Source organism: Callorhinchus milii, unplaced genomic scaffold, assembly GCF_018977255.1.
Source record: "Callorhinchus milii isolate IMCB2004 unplaced genomic scaffold, IMCB_Cmil_1.0 Scaffold6, whole genome shotgun sequence".
Lineage (NCBI taxonomy): Eukaryota > Metazoa > Chordata > Chondrichthyes > Chimaeriformes > Callorhinchidae > Callorhinchus > Callorhinchus milii.
Genome location: NW_024704747.1, coordinates 19922862 through 19939853, shown reverse-complemented (window position 1 = coordinate 19939853; position 16992 = coordinate 19922862). Strand labels below are relative to the sequence as shown.

The window sequence follows — 16992 nt, the reverse complement described above, 5'->3', positions numbered from 1 at the left end:
CTCTCTTTCCTCCAAGGTCGTCTGAACAACCGTGATGACATCGTCCTGCATTGTAATGATTGACTCCACAACTCCTCTGGCTTCGTTGGTCTCTTCTGCAGAACCACTTTCCTGGGGCACCTCAGGGTCAGCATATTCTGTTTGTAGAACTATTTCTGGTACAGAGACTTTGACGAGCAAATTAGGCCTAGCAAAGTCATCCTTCAATATTCCCTCAGGCTCTGCAGCAGCTTTCTCAGAAACACTGTGGTCAACGGGCTCCTTTTCTAGCTCTGCAGCTGGTAGAGGTGCCACACTGGATAACGCAGGCTCAGTCTCGTTTTCCCCGGCTTTCTTAGGTTCAGTGGTCTCTTGTACAGGAGTCGGCGTCTCGAATGATTGGTGATCGACAGACTCTGGTTTCACATCCGTTTCAGCTGCAGTAACGTCAATAGATAAACCAGATCTTGGCTCATCTTCTGTTGTTTTCTTTGGTTGAGTCGCTTGAACGGGAGTTTGTTGCTCAGAAAGCCTCTCATCTGTAGGCTCCAGCTGTAAATCTGCTTCTGGTCCAGTCATCTCACTAGTTAATTGAGGCCAATTTTCACCGTCCATGGATTCCTCTGGCTGAATCATTTCTTGAGCAGTGGTAGTTTCCTTAGTTATTTTGTCATCTACGCTGACATCACTGGCCAAACCATGCGTCATCTCATCTTCTATAGTATGAGGGGCTTCTTGAATCGAAGCAACTTTCTCAGATCCTGAATGTACAATCGGCTCCGTTTCCAAACAACCTGCATCTGGGCTAGTCTCAACCTTTGCAGTAGTTTTAGGTTGAGCTTCTTCATGAACAGGTGCAGATTTTTCAAGTAATGTGCCCGAAACAGATTCAGTTTTTGAACTCAAGTCTGGGATAGTGGTCTCAGAGGGCAAACTATGCTTTGTGTCAGTTTCTACGGCTTCCTCAGGTGGAATTGCCTCTTGAACGGGAATATCTTCCCCAGTTACTTTATGATCAACAGACTCTGCTTTCGAACTCAAGTCTGGTACAGTGAACTCAGATGCTAAGCTCGGCTTTGTGTCACCTTCCATGGTTCTTCCAGGTTGTATGGCTTCTTGTTTAGCAATGTCTTTTCCAGGTACTTTATGATCTGTGATCTCCTGTTTCGAAGATACTTCCGACACGTTTACCTCATGGAGAAGATTAGACCCTGAACCACTTTCGATTTTCACCTCGGGTTCATAATCTTTGGAAAGTTTTGTGGGACTTTCTGCTGGGACTTTTTGTGTGCTGGTGATCAGGGCTTCATTCTGGACACTTGATTCCTTCAGTCCAGATCCTATGGTGAGATCAACTGGCACAGATGGCGTCGTCACTACCTCTTTCGGCATGACCGACAAAATGGTTTCTTCTGTCTGCGTTTCTGGGATCGTTGCTATTTTTAAATCCGGCTCCTGAATTTCTGGCACCATGGTAATTCGATAACCTGAATCCTTGTACTGATTTGCGTCCATCTGCCTCCTGATGGTTTCCTCATCTATAGCCTGAGATGCCCGGGAGAGATGCTGAAGGAAGATACTGCCTTCCTCCAGAGGACTTTTTACCTCTTCTGGAGTTGGTAAGGGAGCTGAATATTCGAATACACAGTAACCCATTTCCTCTGCCTGACTGACATTTTTAATAATCAGTTTGATGCTTTCGGTGATAGCCTCTGGACTGGAGGCAATGTTTTCAGCCCCACCTTCTGAGGGAATTGAGGATTTTCTAGCCTGTTCTGCCTCTGTGCCCTCGGAGCTCAGTCTAGTTCTCTCAACCCCTAAATCCAACAATTCAGGCAAGTCTGGTACCACAACAGTCCCATTTTTGTAGTCATCTTTCAAACAATCGGGATACTCATCTTGTGGATTCACAGGGAGGATTTGATCTACCGATTGCTCGTTGTAAGCCGACGCAGTTTCATTTTTGCCCAATTCACGAGGAAAACAGATCGGTTCCTCTGCCACTGGTGTGGAGATGGGAAACGAGTCTGCAGAGTCATCCAAGCTCATTCCTCTGGTGCAGGCAAGAATGTCAGAGGCCAGTGGTGACAGAGACTCAGGAGGTCCAGGACTCCCCAATTCAACCTCCAGAACCATTGAATCCACAGGCATTGTTGGTAAACGCAGCACCAGCTTTTGCAGCTCTTTTTCAGTGCTGTAATCACTTTGTTGAGACGTGGCTGTGGGGAGGTCTTGGTGCTTCATATCACTTTGTTGACCAGGAGAGACCCTTTCATCTTCTGGACTGGCTTCACCCTGTGCATCCACAGCTGCAGTTGTTTGTGCAAGGGTGCTGTAGTCAACTTGTTCAGCTGAAATACTGTCACTCTCTTGTTTGCAAGAGTCCACTTTTGATATTTTGTGCTGGGCTTCAGATAACTGAGAGGCTGCCGGAGGAAGTCTTGAATCCTCTTCGCTTGTGATGGTCATTTCGTAATATCCATCTCCGGGTTGACTGCTACTTTTCACGTCGCCTTCTTTTGGGATAGACGTTTCAAAATATGTTGACACATCAGGCTGATCCACTTTGGTCTTACCTTTTAAGCTGATGTCAATACTGTCTGATCTTTTGTCCTGCATTGGTCCACTAAGTGAACTCTCTACATATTTATTGGAAATAATTGTTGAATTAATCATTTGGGACATGCCCTGCTCTTCAGATGTGTCCTCTTTAGTGATAACCTGGGCAATACTTTTCTCCTCAGGTTTTGTATGAGCATCACCGCTCTTTACCATTGTTTCCTTATTTTGTTCCCCATCATGTGACTCCTTCTTAATGCCCTTAGGGCTAGAGTCAGTACTGAAACTCTCATCTGCACAGGGTTGTATACTGTCTGGCAGATTTCCTTTAACCTCTTCCACATGTGCTTCAAATGAGGGAATACCCTTTAGCTCCTGGGCTTCTGGTTTCTTACTGTCAGTTTTGTCCATTTCCTTAATAGTAACCTCAGTTGTTGGCTCTTCAAAAGCAAGTGGAGAAGTATCGATTTGTACCTTTAAGTCCACTGTGCTGGAAGCTAGCTCTTCTGCTACCAATTTCTTCTTTGAATCATCTAAATGATGTTCTACACCTTTTTCAGAGCTGCGTTTATCAGTTCCTGGTTGGTCTTTTGACACTGGGCTCACATCTTCCTTATGTTCAACCAATGTTACTGAATCTGGTACATCTCCCCTTTTGGTTGTCAATTCTTCTGAAGATTTAACTTTAAGATCACTGTGAACAACTGCAGGCATGTTGGATGGATCTAACACCTCAAAAACTCCTTCAGTCTTTTCTTTAAGAATCTGCTGTTCTGTAGTTTCGGTCACAGAGGAAGTAGTTACAGTTGAATCCATCTTTACTTCTTGTTCATGTGGCACAGGTTTGTCTTCAGTAACTATAGTTCCCACAAGTGGTTGCTGCTCTTTGCTAGAAGTTCCTTCATTATCTTTCGATGAAGCTTTTGCAAGAACATCTTTTTCTTCACCAGAACCGGTTGCTGAAATCTCTACAATAGGAGCTTTTGATGAATCCTGAATATTAGAATATTGAAGAGACTTTTCTTTTTCCTCTAAAGTGGGTAGACTTGACTCAGCTTCTTTTGGAGCCCACTGGATGTCATCTTTTGGCTTAGCATGTCTGGGGCTCGATGGTGTGTGTATAGCAATATTTTCTGCTGCCACTAGAGAAATGCATTCATCTTCATGGGCACTGCATGGTAACAGGCTCTCATAGTGGCTAGACATTGTTTCAACACCTGAGGAAGTAACTAAGTCTTTTATACCTGTTTCATCTTTGAGCGAAACCGATTCAGGACCTGTAGAGAATGAATACACCTTATCGGCAGCTTCCTCTAGTATTACTGTAGCAACTTCTTCATCTTTACTAAATGTGTAACACGTTAGTAGATCAGATTTTTGTTCTTCAATATGTTCAATACACTTATCTTTCTCCTCCGTCTTAGACATTTCAATCAATGATGGCCTTTCCCCACTAGTAACAGAGGGTTCTCCGCCTGTTGACAGCTGATCAAACTTGTCCATCTTCGTGGCTGTAAGCAAATCTAAAGTAGTTTGTTTGCATGTATATACAGTAGTTAGATATCCATTTCTGATAGGCAAAACCTCTCCAGTCCACAAATCACTTTCCCCGAAAAACATTTGCATCAAGTCATTTGAAATATTCTATAAAATTGTCTAATTCTACATTGCTAAATCTAGGCTGGGGAAAATGAACAATTTCAATGTGATATGATTGTAAACTCATTGAAGACTAAAAAATGACTCTCACTATTTATAGACTCTCAAAATATTGAGCGCCAAAAGTAGCAAAAGCAAATCTAATGCTACACAGGCATCAACAATTCAGATCGATTCCCAAAGAAGTTTTAGAGGTCAATGTCCCAAATTGTCTAAATTATAAATTCCAGCGCCTTGGGACATTCTCCTGACGTAAAAGGCCCAATACAAATGTAATTTGTTGTTGTTGTTCTGTAATTATGCTTTCCAAATGTTAAGAAAAACTTCTCAACCAAAACATTACTAATTCTGCTACAATCATACATATACCCAATACATTAAAACGTGTTTAAAATAACAAAATAATTTGTTTTTCACTTTTACCGTCATGACCTTCAGCGATATATACCAACTCCACATCTATGAAAACTGAAAGCAATTTTAAACAAGCACTTGCCATAGGCTGAGAAAACAATACATGCAAAATGTTAGCACTAAAACATAAAGCAAACTTTGATTTAATAGAATTCCTGACACAAGCTGAAAATTCAGAAATGCAACTTAAAAACCTAATTTACCACTATATATTTTTAGGTCTGCTGACAAGAAAGCAGCTGAATCGGCTTTAAAAAATACTTATTTGGCAATGTAACTGGCAAACATTTAAGGCAATGGAAAGCCTCATGTGGAAAAGAAAATAGGCTTAGCTGCAAAGCAAGTGGCATCATGGAAAAAAAGTAACTCAAGAGTCAGCAGTAGTGGTGGGAACTCATTATTGCATCTGTAGCTAGCGTCAGATCAGCCAAAAGCAACTTACACACATTTTCTTAAACTACCCGAAGCAAAGTACTGTATCTACTGCAAATTTATACAAACAAGGTCTCAGAGGCAGGAGGATTTTCGAAAACATTTTTCAGTAAGTGGAAGTGGACAGGAAGACACACCTTCAACAGAAGGTGGCATTTCTTCCAGGGACCCAACCTCCCTATGAATCATACCCTTCCCATTGGGTATCTCAGCTGGCACATTTTCTTCATTTGATGATTTGACCTCCACACTTTGGGTATCCTGGGCTATAGCTTCTGCTTGCACTAAGTGCTCAGCAGACAAACACTCTTGAATATGTTCTTGCTCAAGAGCTGCTGCTGGCTCCTCTTCGTCCGATGCTGGACTCTCAACAAAATCTTCTACTCAAAGGAAGAAGTGGACATGTCAGGACTACACACAGCACAGATGAAAACACTACACGACAACAGTTTTAATGCTACACTTTCAGCTCTGCTTCGTTAAAACACAAATAGAAAATAAGCAAATGAATGCAGCAATAAGAATCAAACTAAAACGTAACTTTAAGCATATCTGCATTAAAAAAAATGTGATGTTAATCCTACAGTGGAAACTCTCTATTGAGGGCTGTCAAAAGACTGACCTATTTTGTCCTATTTGTGAGGTTGTCCTATTTGTAAGTTTGGGTTTTGGTCACCGATCAGTTTTAAATTGAGGCTGGTTAATGTAAACTGTCCTGATTGGGTCCACAAATGAATATTATCAAATTAGATGTATCTCTGTGATCTGAAAATTGTCTCTCAAATTAAGTTACTTTTATTTTTGTAGAAGGTTTTCCTCCCTGTATTTTAGGTCTCTCTCTCCAATATTGTGAAATGCAAAGATGGACATGAGATCTGTTCCCAGCTGGCAACAACTCCTAAACCAGATGTGAAGAGAATTTAGCTGACCCTTTGACTGTCCCTCATACTCTTGGGGCCAAAGCTACCTCAACACAGCTGCCCTGCAAATTAGCCTGACTAAAGTTGGAAATTCAACATCTAGGGAATTGGATAGGATACTGGGTTTCTAATGTATTACAAATATAGTATACATTTAAAACATTTACTATACGTGGAAAGCCTATAGCCTTTATAATAGGCACTGTACATTAAGCATTTAAATTGTCCAATATGGTGTTGTAATATGGGAATTATGTATTGTAATGCCATTTAGAGCAATCATGGCTCATGCTCATTTAGTCATAAATAATGCGTCTAATTTTCAGTGTTTTTCAACAGGATTCTTTCATAAGGAATCAGTCATGCAAATAGGGATTTCCTCTGGTAAATGGAGGCAAGTCACGCTAATATTCAGCAACTCTTCTCTGATGCAATCTACATCCAGAGCGGAGTTCCCGAGTGTCCATGGGAAATAGCAGGGACCTCAATACCTTAGCTGTTCTGGCTTGTTTCAAGATATATTGCTACATTTTATTTGACATATCTCAAGTTACTGGCAAGCTACTCACATAAATTAGATAAATGAACGTTATAGAAGCTGGTGTGCAACCCAAAGAATTGAATTATTATCACATACCATAAGGGTGAAGCTCATGCAGTTCATTACTTGAAGTCATCACATTTCTTCAATATTATTCTCACAATGTATAAAACTGGAGTTGGTGCGGGATACAATTTGCAAAGATTGTTGCCAATCTTAAAGAATGTTAAAGAAACCAATGATCATTGGAACTGAAACAATGTACAAAACTAAGTGACAATTGGGTTTCTATATTATTATATGTGTACTTTGAATACAATTTACTCCTGTATAGTGATACATCTTGATGGGGAATTTTGATGGGATAAGAGGGTAGGAAATCATGCAATTACAATTCAGCTATTTATTTAAGATTCACAATACCGATGTATCTACTGTTAATTGCGTCTGTTTAAGGAATGTCAGCCAGAATTTGCCATTATACAATGTGCCTTACATTTGTCTTAATACTGGTTAGTTCTACATTAGTCAGTAAATGGTAGGGAGGGTCATTCAGCATCAGATTTCTGATGTGACAATTCTTTGTAGGATTTACAATTTTGGCCACTTACACAGAATGTTTTAATACAGTTGCCTAAATAATATTAACAGAGCAGATTACACATTTTACATACAATTTGCCCAATTTTCCGCTCAGATTTTATACATCATGGATAGAAACTCCCCCTGGAAAATCCTTGGGACGTCCTCCCGACGTGAAAGGCACTATACAAATGTAATCTTGTTGTTGCTGTTATTGTTGTAACAAGGGTAATGTTTGAAAGCAAGCTAAGTAGGTGAGGTGGGGGAGGGAGTCAGAGAGAGTAAGATGGAAAGAAAAGCATTTTCCGAAAAGCATTTTCAAAGAAAACCATTTTCCCATGGAAAGAAAGCATTTTCCAGTTTACTCTCCAGTGAAGTACTTTATGTTTCACTCTATGCTGTGAAATTCAAATGAAAAACATAATCCCTAACCTTTTTGTATGGTACATAATTTAGTAATCGCATATTTTGCTTGTGTGTGATAGATGTTTGATGGATTTTTGCTCGGTCAGGGTATTAAGGGATATGGAGAAAACGCGGGAAATTGAAATGATTAGTTGAGGTACAGATCAGCCATGATCTAATTAAATGGTGGAACAGGCTAGAAAGGTTGAATGGCCTCCTCCCTGTTCCTATATGTGTTTATTTTGTTCAAAAAATTACTCCTAAAAGATTTAGAACAAAATGACACCAGATTTTCTTTACTGCTAGACCATGTAAGTTTTGTGTTTTATGTATTAAAAAAGTGTACAAATCCTAGTTTCCGATTTCATACTTTCAACTAACGGTACCACAACAACTTAAACAATGCAAATAAATTAGTATTACAGGCTGAGAGCTGAAAGTGTTTCAGTGATCTACATCAGAACTGAAGCAGAGGTAGATCAGCATGCTAGACAATGTGGGAAAACTCTCAAATTTAGTACAGTGCTGGATTCAAGACATTTGTGGGTAAGGCAGGTATTAAGTGATAGTGAAGTGCATTGAATTTGTGATTCATGCACTGTTTTCTCCAATGTAAGAAGTCCCATGGATAATTCTGGCGAATACGTACCATTTTTGTGAAATTTCAAAAGCCCTAATTCTTATCAATTCAGATGTTTCAAATTAGTGGGGGTTTTTTAAACCAAAGATGCATTGAAAGTTCAACGATAAATTCACCGGCATCCATGACGCTAACTGTAGTTTAAGCAAAGCCCTCAAGTTTAAAATTGAAGTACAGGCATGGTTAGTTTATTTCTTAAAATTGAAGTTTCATGGGTTTCAAATAATGATATAACATCTACAATCTGCCTTTATGGTAGAGGGAAAGAGCTGCATCGTTTCTTAAAATCAAAACTTTGGGATTAAATTATCAATTTAAAGTGCAAAATTGGGGCATATTAGGGATGGGATAATCAGCACGAGAAAATAGAGCATTTCCTCGCTTTTCTGCATATAATTAAGCAGTCTGAGTGAGGTTATGTAAACACAACAGCTACTTGCAGAAGAAAACTCCCTTTATACAGTGGCAGCAAATTGCCTCAAGCCTTCTGTGGTTTATCTGAGTCAGATTGCCAATAGAATACAATTTGGTACCAATAAGATGCAATCCTCCACTTTGGGCCCCAATTAATGTCATGTACGGCTCTTGTAGCTAACATGGAGAGGAAACTTTTATCATATCAGTCTATCTTCAATTCAAACTCAGGTTCTAGAGGTGACAAAACAGCACATAGGAATCAAGTGCACTAGTCAATCTCCGTCAGACATTATTATGGGTGCAATAAGAATTGTACAGGGTGACCAAAAAGTTGTGGTACCATTACAATGTCTAATAAGTCTTAAAGAAATGATGATTATTTTTAGATAATAGGGTAGCTGAAAAATAAGACATTTCAGACACCCTATTAAAGATCCATTGGTTTAAAGCACATTTGTAAAATTTAGGAACAATTTAACATTTAATTTGAATCAATGACCTAAACGATTGTTGGCAAATAAATAAACAGTATTTCTTTATCGACTCTTTCCAAGTAACTAATCTGGGACAAATTTAGGATTCACTTTGAGACTAGTAGCTCAGATTCCCAAAAACTTAAAAAATATTTATACTGTCAATGATTTTTAATGATGTGTAAAATAAGGAATAGTACAAGTGGATTAACTGACCATCATCATATTGATGGATCATTTTTTCTTTATGAAGTTAACTGGTCTTTCTGATATACTCTTTCAATTTTATTCAGTTTGAGGGAAGGGCATTGAATTTCATAAAAAGATGTGGAAAGATATTTCTGAGATTGTTTCAGTAAAGTTCTATTTCCTTCCACTTTTTTATGTTCAATCGTGGTACGTGTGTTGAAATGATCAAAAACTCCTGATAGTTTGCCATTTAGGGTAAAATATCAACAATGCACTTCCTTGTGTATTAGACTTTCTCACTTCAAGGGGTATTCAAACTTTTAAGTCAGAATTTTCACTACCAGGTACAAAACTGCACTAGTTCAGTCAAGTTTCATAAAGGCCGGAAAAACAGCCTGAAAAGAATTCTCGCTGGGTGCGGCCTGTAAACCACCAATCTTTGGGGCCGATTCAGAAACTTTGCATCTTTTTTTCAAATGCTATCAGTTAAATTGGACCAGGGACTTCACTTCCATGTGGAAAAAACAACAGGAACGGTGAATTCATGCAAGACAAAGACAATAGGGAAGGGAAATGCAACAAAAAAAAGGAACCATGCTTGGTTCACCTTTGTCCTGACTACACAACTCATCTGCCTGTTGAACTGTGGCACTGGGGAGTGGACTAGTGGCAGTCCACTCTGAACTGAATAAAGGATGCTCATAGTACTCCTCATCAGAATTGTAAGGCTCATCGTCGTGAACAGAAACAGAAATGGAAGGGGCTAGGAGTACACGCCTCTCCTGAGTGGTGGCAGGCTGATAGCTTGAGCACCTTTGGAGAGGTTTTGCCTTAACCTCAACCCTTAAATCTACAAACAGACACAGGAAGAAGCTGCAAGGATAATTCAACAAACAGACAGAGGTCCACACAGAGCAATCAGCTACCCAGTGGATTGAAGCCGGCCATGCTGAACCCATAAGATGAGTATCGGGTATCCTTTGTACTTCTATTAATGATGCAGGATCTCACCATTTAAAAAAAATCAATTAAATCTTTTTCAACTTTGCATCAAAATTCAAATTAAAAAATTGTTTAGGAATGTTCTATGGGCTTCTTTTTCCTCCTCACCTGAAAACTGTATTACCATTTATGAATCAATTTGTATTAATTGCTTTGAGACACTTGCCCACACGAAGGGTGCTACATAAATTCAAGTTATTGCTGTTGTTCTAATGGATCTGTATTGTTTTAACACAGAGGTTGACCAGCAAGTCTGAACAAATTCCCAGTATAGTCACGGTTTAAAAATCCTACCTTCACCATTATAAGGAGAGCTGCTTCAGGTAAGAGCCAGCTTGACACATGAGCTGATTGGGTTCAGATGAAGTGGTAAATGGGACCGTCAAAGTTACAATTTCTCTGCAGATTCACTACTCAACCCAATATTTGCTTTAAAAATATAGCTCCCTTCCCTCCCCCCATTTCCCAATGGCGATTTGGGTTCTTTCACAGATGTCTCCATGCTTTGCTGCTTGTATCTGGATCTTTCGCAACACTACAGTTAGACAGTTAGTGTGACATACACTCATACATCTCAATGGGGAAGTGTGGTTAGAAGCAGGAGGTGAGGTTTTATTCCAGTACATTGCACTGTACATATTTACAAGGTCAAATATCAAGGTGTTTTGAGAGAATGGGAAGATTGAGTTAAATAATAAATTAGCTTACCTCGCTGTTTAATTACCTCTTAATCCTCCGGAACTGAATAGAAAATGCATATTTTTATTGCATCTACATCAGCAGATTGTTAATCAATCAAAACAAAGTGCTCCAAATGACTTGTCAGAAGGCACTAAATCCCAATAGACTGCTCTATTCTTACAGCCAAATTCTGTTATTAAAATGACATTGCTCACATTCTTTAAAGGACTGACTATGTGATGAGATTCCTAATGGATGCAATCTAACAGGAATACACAGGGTTCACATTGGACAGACACCAAATAATTAAGGTAGGCTGCTTTAGTTCGGTTCATTTGTAGTTCACTTTATTATTTTTTCTAGAATAAGGAATGAATACTGAATTAATAGAAAATGATATTGTATTGGCTATAAATTATAATTAATAATTGTGTTTTTAAAAATGAACACAGAATTTAAAGTATTTAAATGCATATCCATCCAGAAGTATTAAGTAATGCTGAAGCAATCTTCATTCAAAAGAGTGAACAATTTGAATGGCATCTCAGAAAAATCCAATTATAAATCAAATACAGCTGGTTTAAGAGATTGTCTTCAGTTACATGTGAAATACATTTATTTTAATTGGCATTTCCTCTTCAGTAGAGGAAATGTTCAAAGCTTAAATGAAATGCTTGATATACAAAGAGATCTCCATTTTAACAAGGTTTAAAATAACATTTACAGATCATTGTCAGGAAAATCTCTCTCTATATATATTATATACAATAATCTGTCACTTGCATTAGTCATTTAAATCAATTGTATACTCTCAGTGAAACATTGTGCCTATGGTGAGGGAATCATTAGATTAAAAATACCCAAATAGCAAAAAATTGCATTTGCAATTGCAAAAGTGCAAAAGTGCTGATAATATGGATGATTATTAAGAAAGGTTTGCAGATGGGGAGGAGATAGGAAAAGAAACGCTGGCATTTTTATAGCCCACTGGGAATGTTAGCTACAAAAATAATCAACACTTTGCCCTTCTGTCGATCCTTTACTTCCCAGGTACCATCTTAGTGTGAATACAGTATCGCCAGCTTCATCCACTAGTGTGATTCAAACACAGACATCTATTGTTTTAATCACACAAAACTTCTAAACACTTCAATGAAAACAAGCAACATTTAAACAGCACAATTTAACAAGCGCAAACATCTGATTATTAAATTGCATTAGAATGTCTTCTAATCAGCAATTTAGGAACATTCACACATTAAGATTTATATATACAGTAAGCATGTATATATACACCTCCACACACAGATATACACGCACACAGCACACGCACACTCATATACATATTTATAGGTCAAGCAAAATTAATATTAGCTTGGTCTGTACTCATATATAGATATATATATATAAAACACCACTCAGCCTGTGAACGCAGCACCTTACCTTGCTCTGCCGCCCCGAAGCGTTCCGATGCTGGAGATGGAGGTGGGGAAGGTGGCAAGTTAGCTGAGTCATCAACTGCACAACAAAAATAAAAAGGCGGAACACAAAGAAAAAAGCATCAGACACAGCAAACGTTCAAGCAGCTTCGTAGCTTGCAACATTAAACCGTACTTCACAGTCCAGCAAACAATCCTATTGATCACCACTCCATCTTTATTATGAACGAGTCTGGGGCTCATTATTAAATATTATTAATAATGCAGTTGATTTAAAAATGAAATAAACACATTATGGAGTTGAAGAGTATGGTTTCGTCATCGAATGCCTATTTTTAATGAGCAAAGTGAAAGGCAGTCATTCCATGTACTGGCTCTGTTAGTATACTCCACTGAAACATGAAGTGAGAGTGTAAAATGGCAGATACCAGTGGAAACCCATTGTTAAACAGGATGTCAAGGCCAATAATGGAACTGCTCAGCCGATCAATATGTGCAACATCTGAATACTACAATTATTTACAAAACTAAAGTAACTGAAAACCCATCATTCACGTATAAAAAAAACTGCGGTAAGAAAATAAACTGCTGGAATTAATAAGAATTGAATGTGCTGTTGTTTAACGTGTGTTCATTAAGCTACCGCTAGCAGCCTATTTATAACTTGAATCTGCTGCTAACAACACAACTGCCGAATGTGCAACAGCTTCACAGTGTAAAGTAGGGCAGCTTCACACCATAAAAGCTACGTGAGTCAGAGGTGCAACTATACTATATATTTGAGTTTTGCCTGGTGCCCTGGCCAAAAACCCTACAGGTGAATTGGCCATTCACTTAATGGCTGTGGGTGCGACAATAGACTGCTATATTCACTCAGTCAGTTACTCTAGTTGACAGTAATTGCTTGTAAAGTGCTTTGAGGTGTTTTAATCCGAGAAGGTTGAAACGATTGCTCTTAAAGGGATTGGCAGAGACATGATGGGTCGAATGGCCTACTTTTGTACTGTAAATTTCTATGGCTCTACAGTACCATAAATATACAAGTTCTTTCTTTCTCTCAGTGTTTCTCTTTCTTTCCCTGAGCTGGCGTTTTCCAGACCTGTCTCCACAGGCAGAGCTGCCTGCTCCTACATACAAAACCCTAACAGCTGACTCTTCATACATTTCTTAGAAACCCATACAATGACTCTGACATGCAGCAGCTTGTTTTATGGCAAACAACGCTGCATCTTACGTGGGCCAAGCTCGTCAATTGGCATCCGAAGCAACTATATTTTTCGTTGCAAAAACTAGCCGACCGGAGCTCAAATTAAGCAGATTATGTCATTCTGATGTTGGGACATGATTCCCGAATGCGTAATACAGCAAGCGGTTCATCTTTAAGCATCAAGGTAAATGGTCTGACAACCAAAAGCACCAACCATAGCTGCCAGGTGTTGCCAGGTTTCAACTGCTCTCTGTTGTCCACACAGCAATAAAGAATAAGCTATTATATGTATGCCTTACACAATTACTGATGACAATGAATGAAGTCTAATATACTGAACAGATGTTTGGGGAAATCCCAGGGTACCTTAATTTAGGTGTGCAAAGCAATGGGATGAGTGGATGCAACATACAAAGAAACATAAAGCCCAATGGTAAATGCAAATGGAAAAAGCTCAGACAGAAGGAAAAAATAAACTTGTTGAGGGATTTTTGTGCCTACTCTGGAGTAAATAATAATAATAATCCTTGCACTTGATACAACCCCTTATCACGTCTTTGAGACGTCTCAAAGCGCTTTACAGAATGTACCGTAAACTGGAGTAACTGTATATTTTGTGGGCGAAACGCTGCAGCTAATTGCGCACAGCAGTGTCCCACAAACAGTCCACCAATTTATTATAATTTTTTTTGAAGGAATTATTACCCCTGGAAAAGCAATCCAATCGACTAATTACTGGGTTCCCACTTAATTCTAGGTAAACAGAGGCGTGTGAAGTAAGGAAACTTGCCCAAAGTTTCGCCCTGCTGGGAATCGAACCCAGGTTTCTCACTTGCGAGGAGACTGCTCGAAAAGAGAAGGGTGTTTTCTCTCAGTGTCACATCCACCAATCTCCCAGATAAAATAGTTCATTCACTTCACAGCGATTTGTGGGATATTGCTGTGCACAAATTGGCTGCTGTGTTCACTGATAAATACAAATACAGAACAGTAAACCTTGTGAAGCACTTTGAGACATTTTGATAATGTGATAAAGTGTGATATCAAATGAAAGGATTATTATTATGACAACTTGAAGTAAATTGCAGCCTTCAAATTGTGACATCCCAGGGTCCAAAATTGTACCAGTTATAGCTTGTAAAAGTATTTTGTCTTAAAATTTAAGATCGTACACCAACTTCCAAATTAAGACAATTTCTTGCTAATTAAAATTTTAAGACCAAATGGCTTTATAGGTTGAGACGAGGGGAAACTCTCGCCCCCAGCTCTTATTCTAGGCCAGCATGCACTTTGAGACTTCTCCCCACCCCGACGTTAAAGGGTCTATTATAAATGAGGCTTGCATTTGTATGTTTGTAATTTCAGGTCTCGGATCCTTTTAGAGGCCAAAATTTCAGATAAATGTTGGCTTTCTGTTTTATACTTTGTACAGCTACCCCTTCAATATTACATCTCAATATATAAGATGCAGTAATGGGGATCTAGTTGTAAAATGAATGTATAGCTTGAAGTGTATGTGTGATATTTTGTGCTTTTAGTCTCTTTCCCATCAGAAAAAAATGCATGTGCTAAAATTACAGTTCTAATCATTTCGCAATATCAGCATTATTGGACTTCACAGACTTAATCTGTCAGCTACTTGAGGAAGATCACCTTACTGAGCTTTGTGTTTTTTCCAACAAAAAATACAAATGTTGTTACAGTGAATATATCAATTCGGGATCGAATGAGACATTTACTTAAGGTTCCTTCTACATGTTCAGGTGGATGTTTAAAAAACTCGACACTGTTCAAAGAGAGGAGGGAGATCCTATCATGTGTCCTGCCTTGCTTCAGATGAATTGTTAATGGGTGTCTGTGGACTGACTAATATTACAAGAGCACAAAGAAAAAATCCCTCTGCTCCCAATTCCAATTTGCATAACACAGGATGAAACTTGTCTGCAGGGATCCAATGAACCCATGTTTAAACCCACAGAAGCATTTCCAGTTTCCGGTGCTGAATGGCTGGCTTCCCTTGTGAAAATATGGCTACGTTTTGGGTTGTCAGGTTCCCGCTGATGTCACTTGTTGCGCCCTGATCCTGCACGCTAAACACAGGAAACATGCAATTTAGTGCTGGAAGTGTCCTGCACTCCCGATCTTGCATGAGCCCATGCTATACCTGGACCCTTGTTAAACCAGGGCACGTTATAACAGGGTCAACCTATATTTCTTTACCTGGGAACGGCTGCCTTGGGAGTTCCTTTGGTTGCTCCTTTGGCTGCTCCTTCGGCTGCTCACCATGTACAGCTTCTTTAACTTGTTCACCTTTAAGTACAGCCACTGCCTCTGCTGTCACTTCCTGGACAATCCTGGCTGAGATCTCCTCTGCTTAACAAATGTGATGGAGAACAAAGTGGGTTACCAAACTTGCTTCAGCTCATTGATCAACTGAACAGGTGAATAACTGAAAGAAAAATTAAGAAATCCAACGGAAAGCGCACATTGTATTGTACCAAATGAACATGAAGCTCTGCACTTGGAAATCCCAAAGACTTGAGAATGTTCTAAAGGCAATGATGTGATTTGAGAAGAAAGGGGCAGCTCCACTTCTTTTGATGGATGACAACAACAACAACTTGCATTGATATAATGCCCTTCATGTGAAGCACTTAACAATTTCAGAACTGACTAAGGTTCATCATGCTTGCGCCGTGTTTTTCTCTCTAAATGTTTGTTGGGGAGTAATTTATTCTTTGGTGATGCATTTCCAGGAATCACGACTCATTACCAATCCTGCCACCTCTCTGTTATTATCTACTGTGTACACAAGCCATCTGATTCCAACCTATTCCTGTTCTTAACACTGAAATAATAGAAAAAATATGGAAATGTAGAGCAGGTTGATACATCGCGTCGACTATTCACAATTTACGTGCACTGTAGCCAGAACAACCTCCATTGAATGAGCCTCAAGTGAGCCGTGGATATTCAGACAAGAAACATCTGCTACGAGCAATGAAAATGAAAAGGCTGAGATTATTTATCGTTTAGTCTCATGGTGCCACATATGGGAATTTAATGCAAAATTGCATCTGTTTCTCTACTTAACCCAGTGCTTTCAGGCTTATTGTACACTTCCGTTACAAACACAGCAAAACAAAATCAAAAATTAAATGAAAATGAAAAAGACGGATATGAGGCAAAGAGGGGACAAATAGGTAACTGAAAAAAAATGATTACGGCAAGAAAAACAAAGAAAAAATACATCTACATTTTTAATTTTAAAAACAAGGCATAAAAGTGTGAAGGTTGAGAACACTCTGAAATGTTGTCCGACATTAAAGCTGATATATGAATAATGCTAATTACTATTGCTGTTGAAGGACAGATTTAGGACATTCACCATCAAATATCTTTTTACACAGAGCTGCAACAGGATACTAGGAAGTGTAGGAGAGGCAAAGACTT

At 38.9% G+C, this 16992-nt stretch overlaps 1 protein-coding gene across 1 annotated transcript in view; it reads right to left on the bottom strand.

The window, feature by feature from the left end:
* The window catches only part of LOC103182933 (microtubule-associated protein 2), an 87129-nt gene that overhangs the window by 23411 nt on the left and 46726 nt on the right, over nt 1-16992 (bottom strand). Inside the window, 5 exon segments of the mRNA XM_042336151.1 lie at nt 3-4061; nt 5181-5423; nt 9818-10060; nt 12337-12411; nt 15760-15909. Coding sequence (XP_042192085.1) covers nt 3-4061; nt 5181-5423; nt 9818-10060; nt 12337-12411; nt 15760-15909 — 4770 coding nt within the window.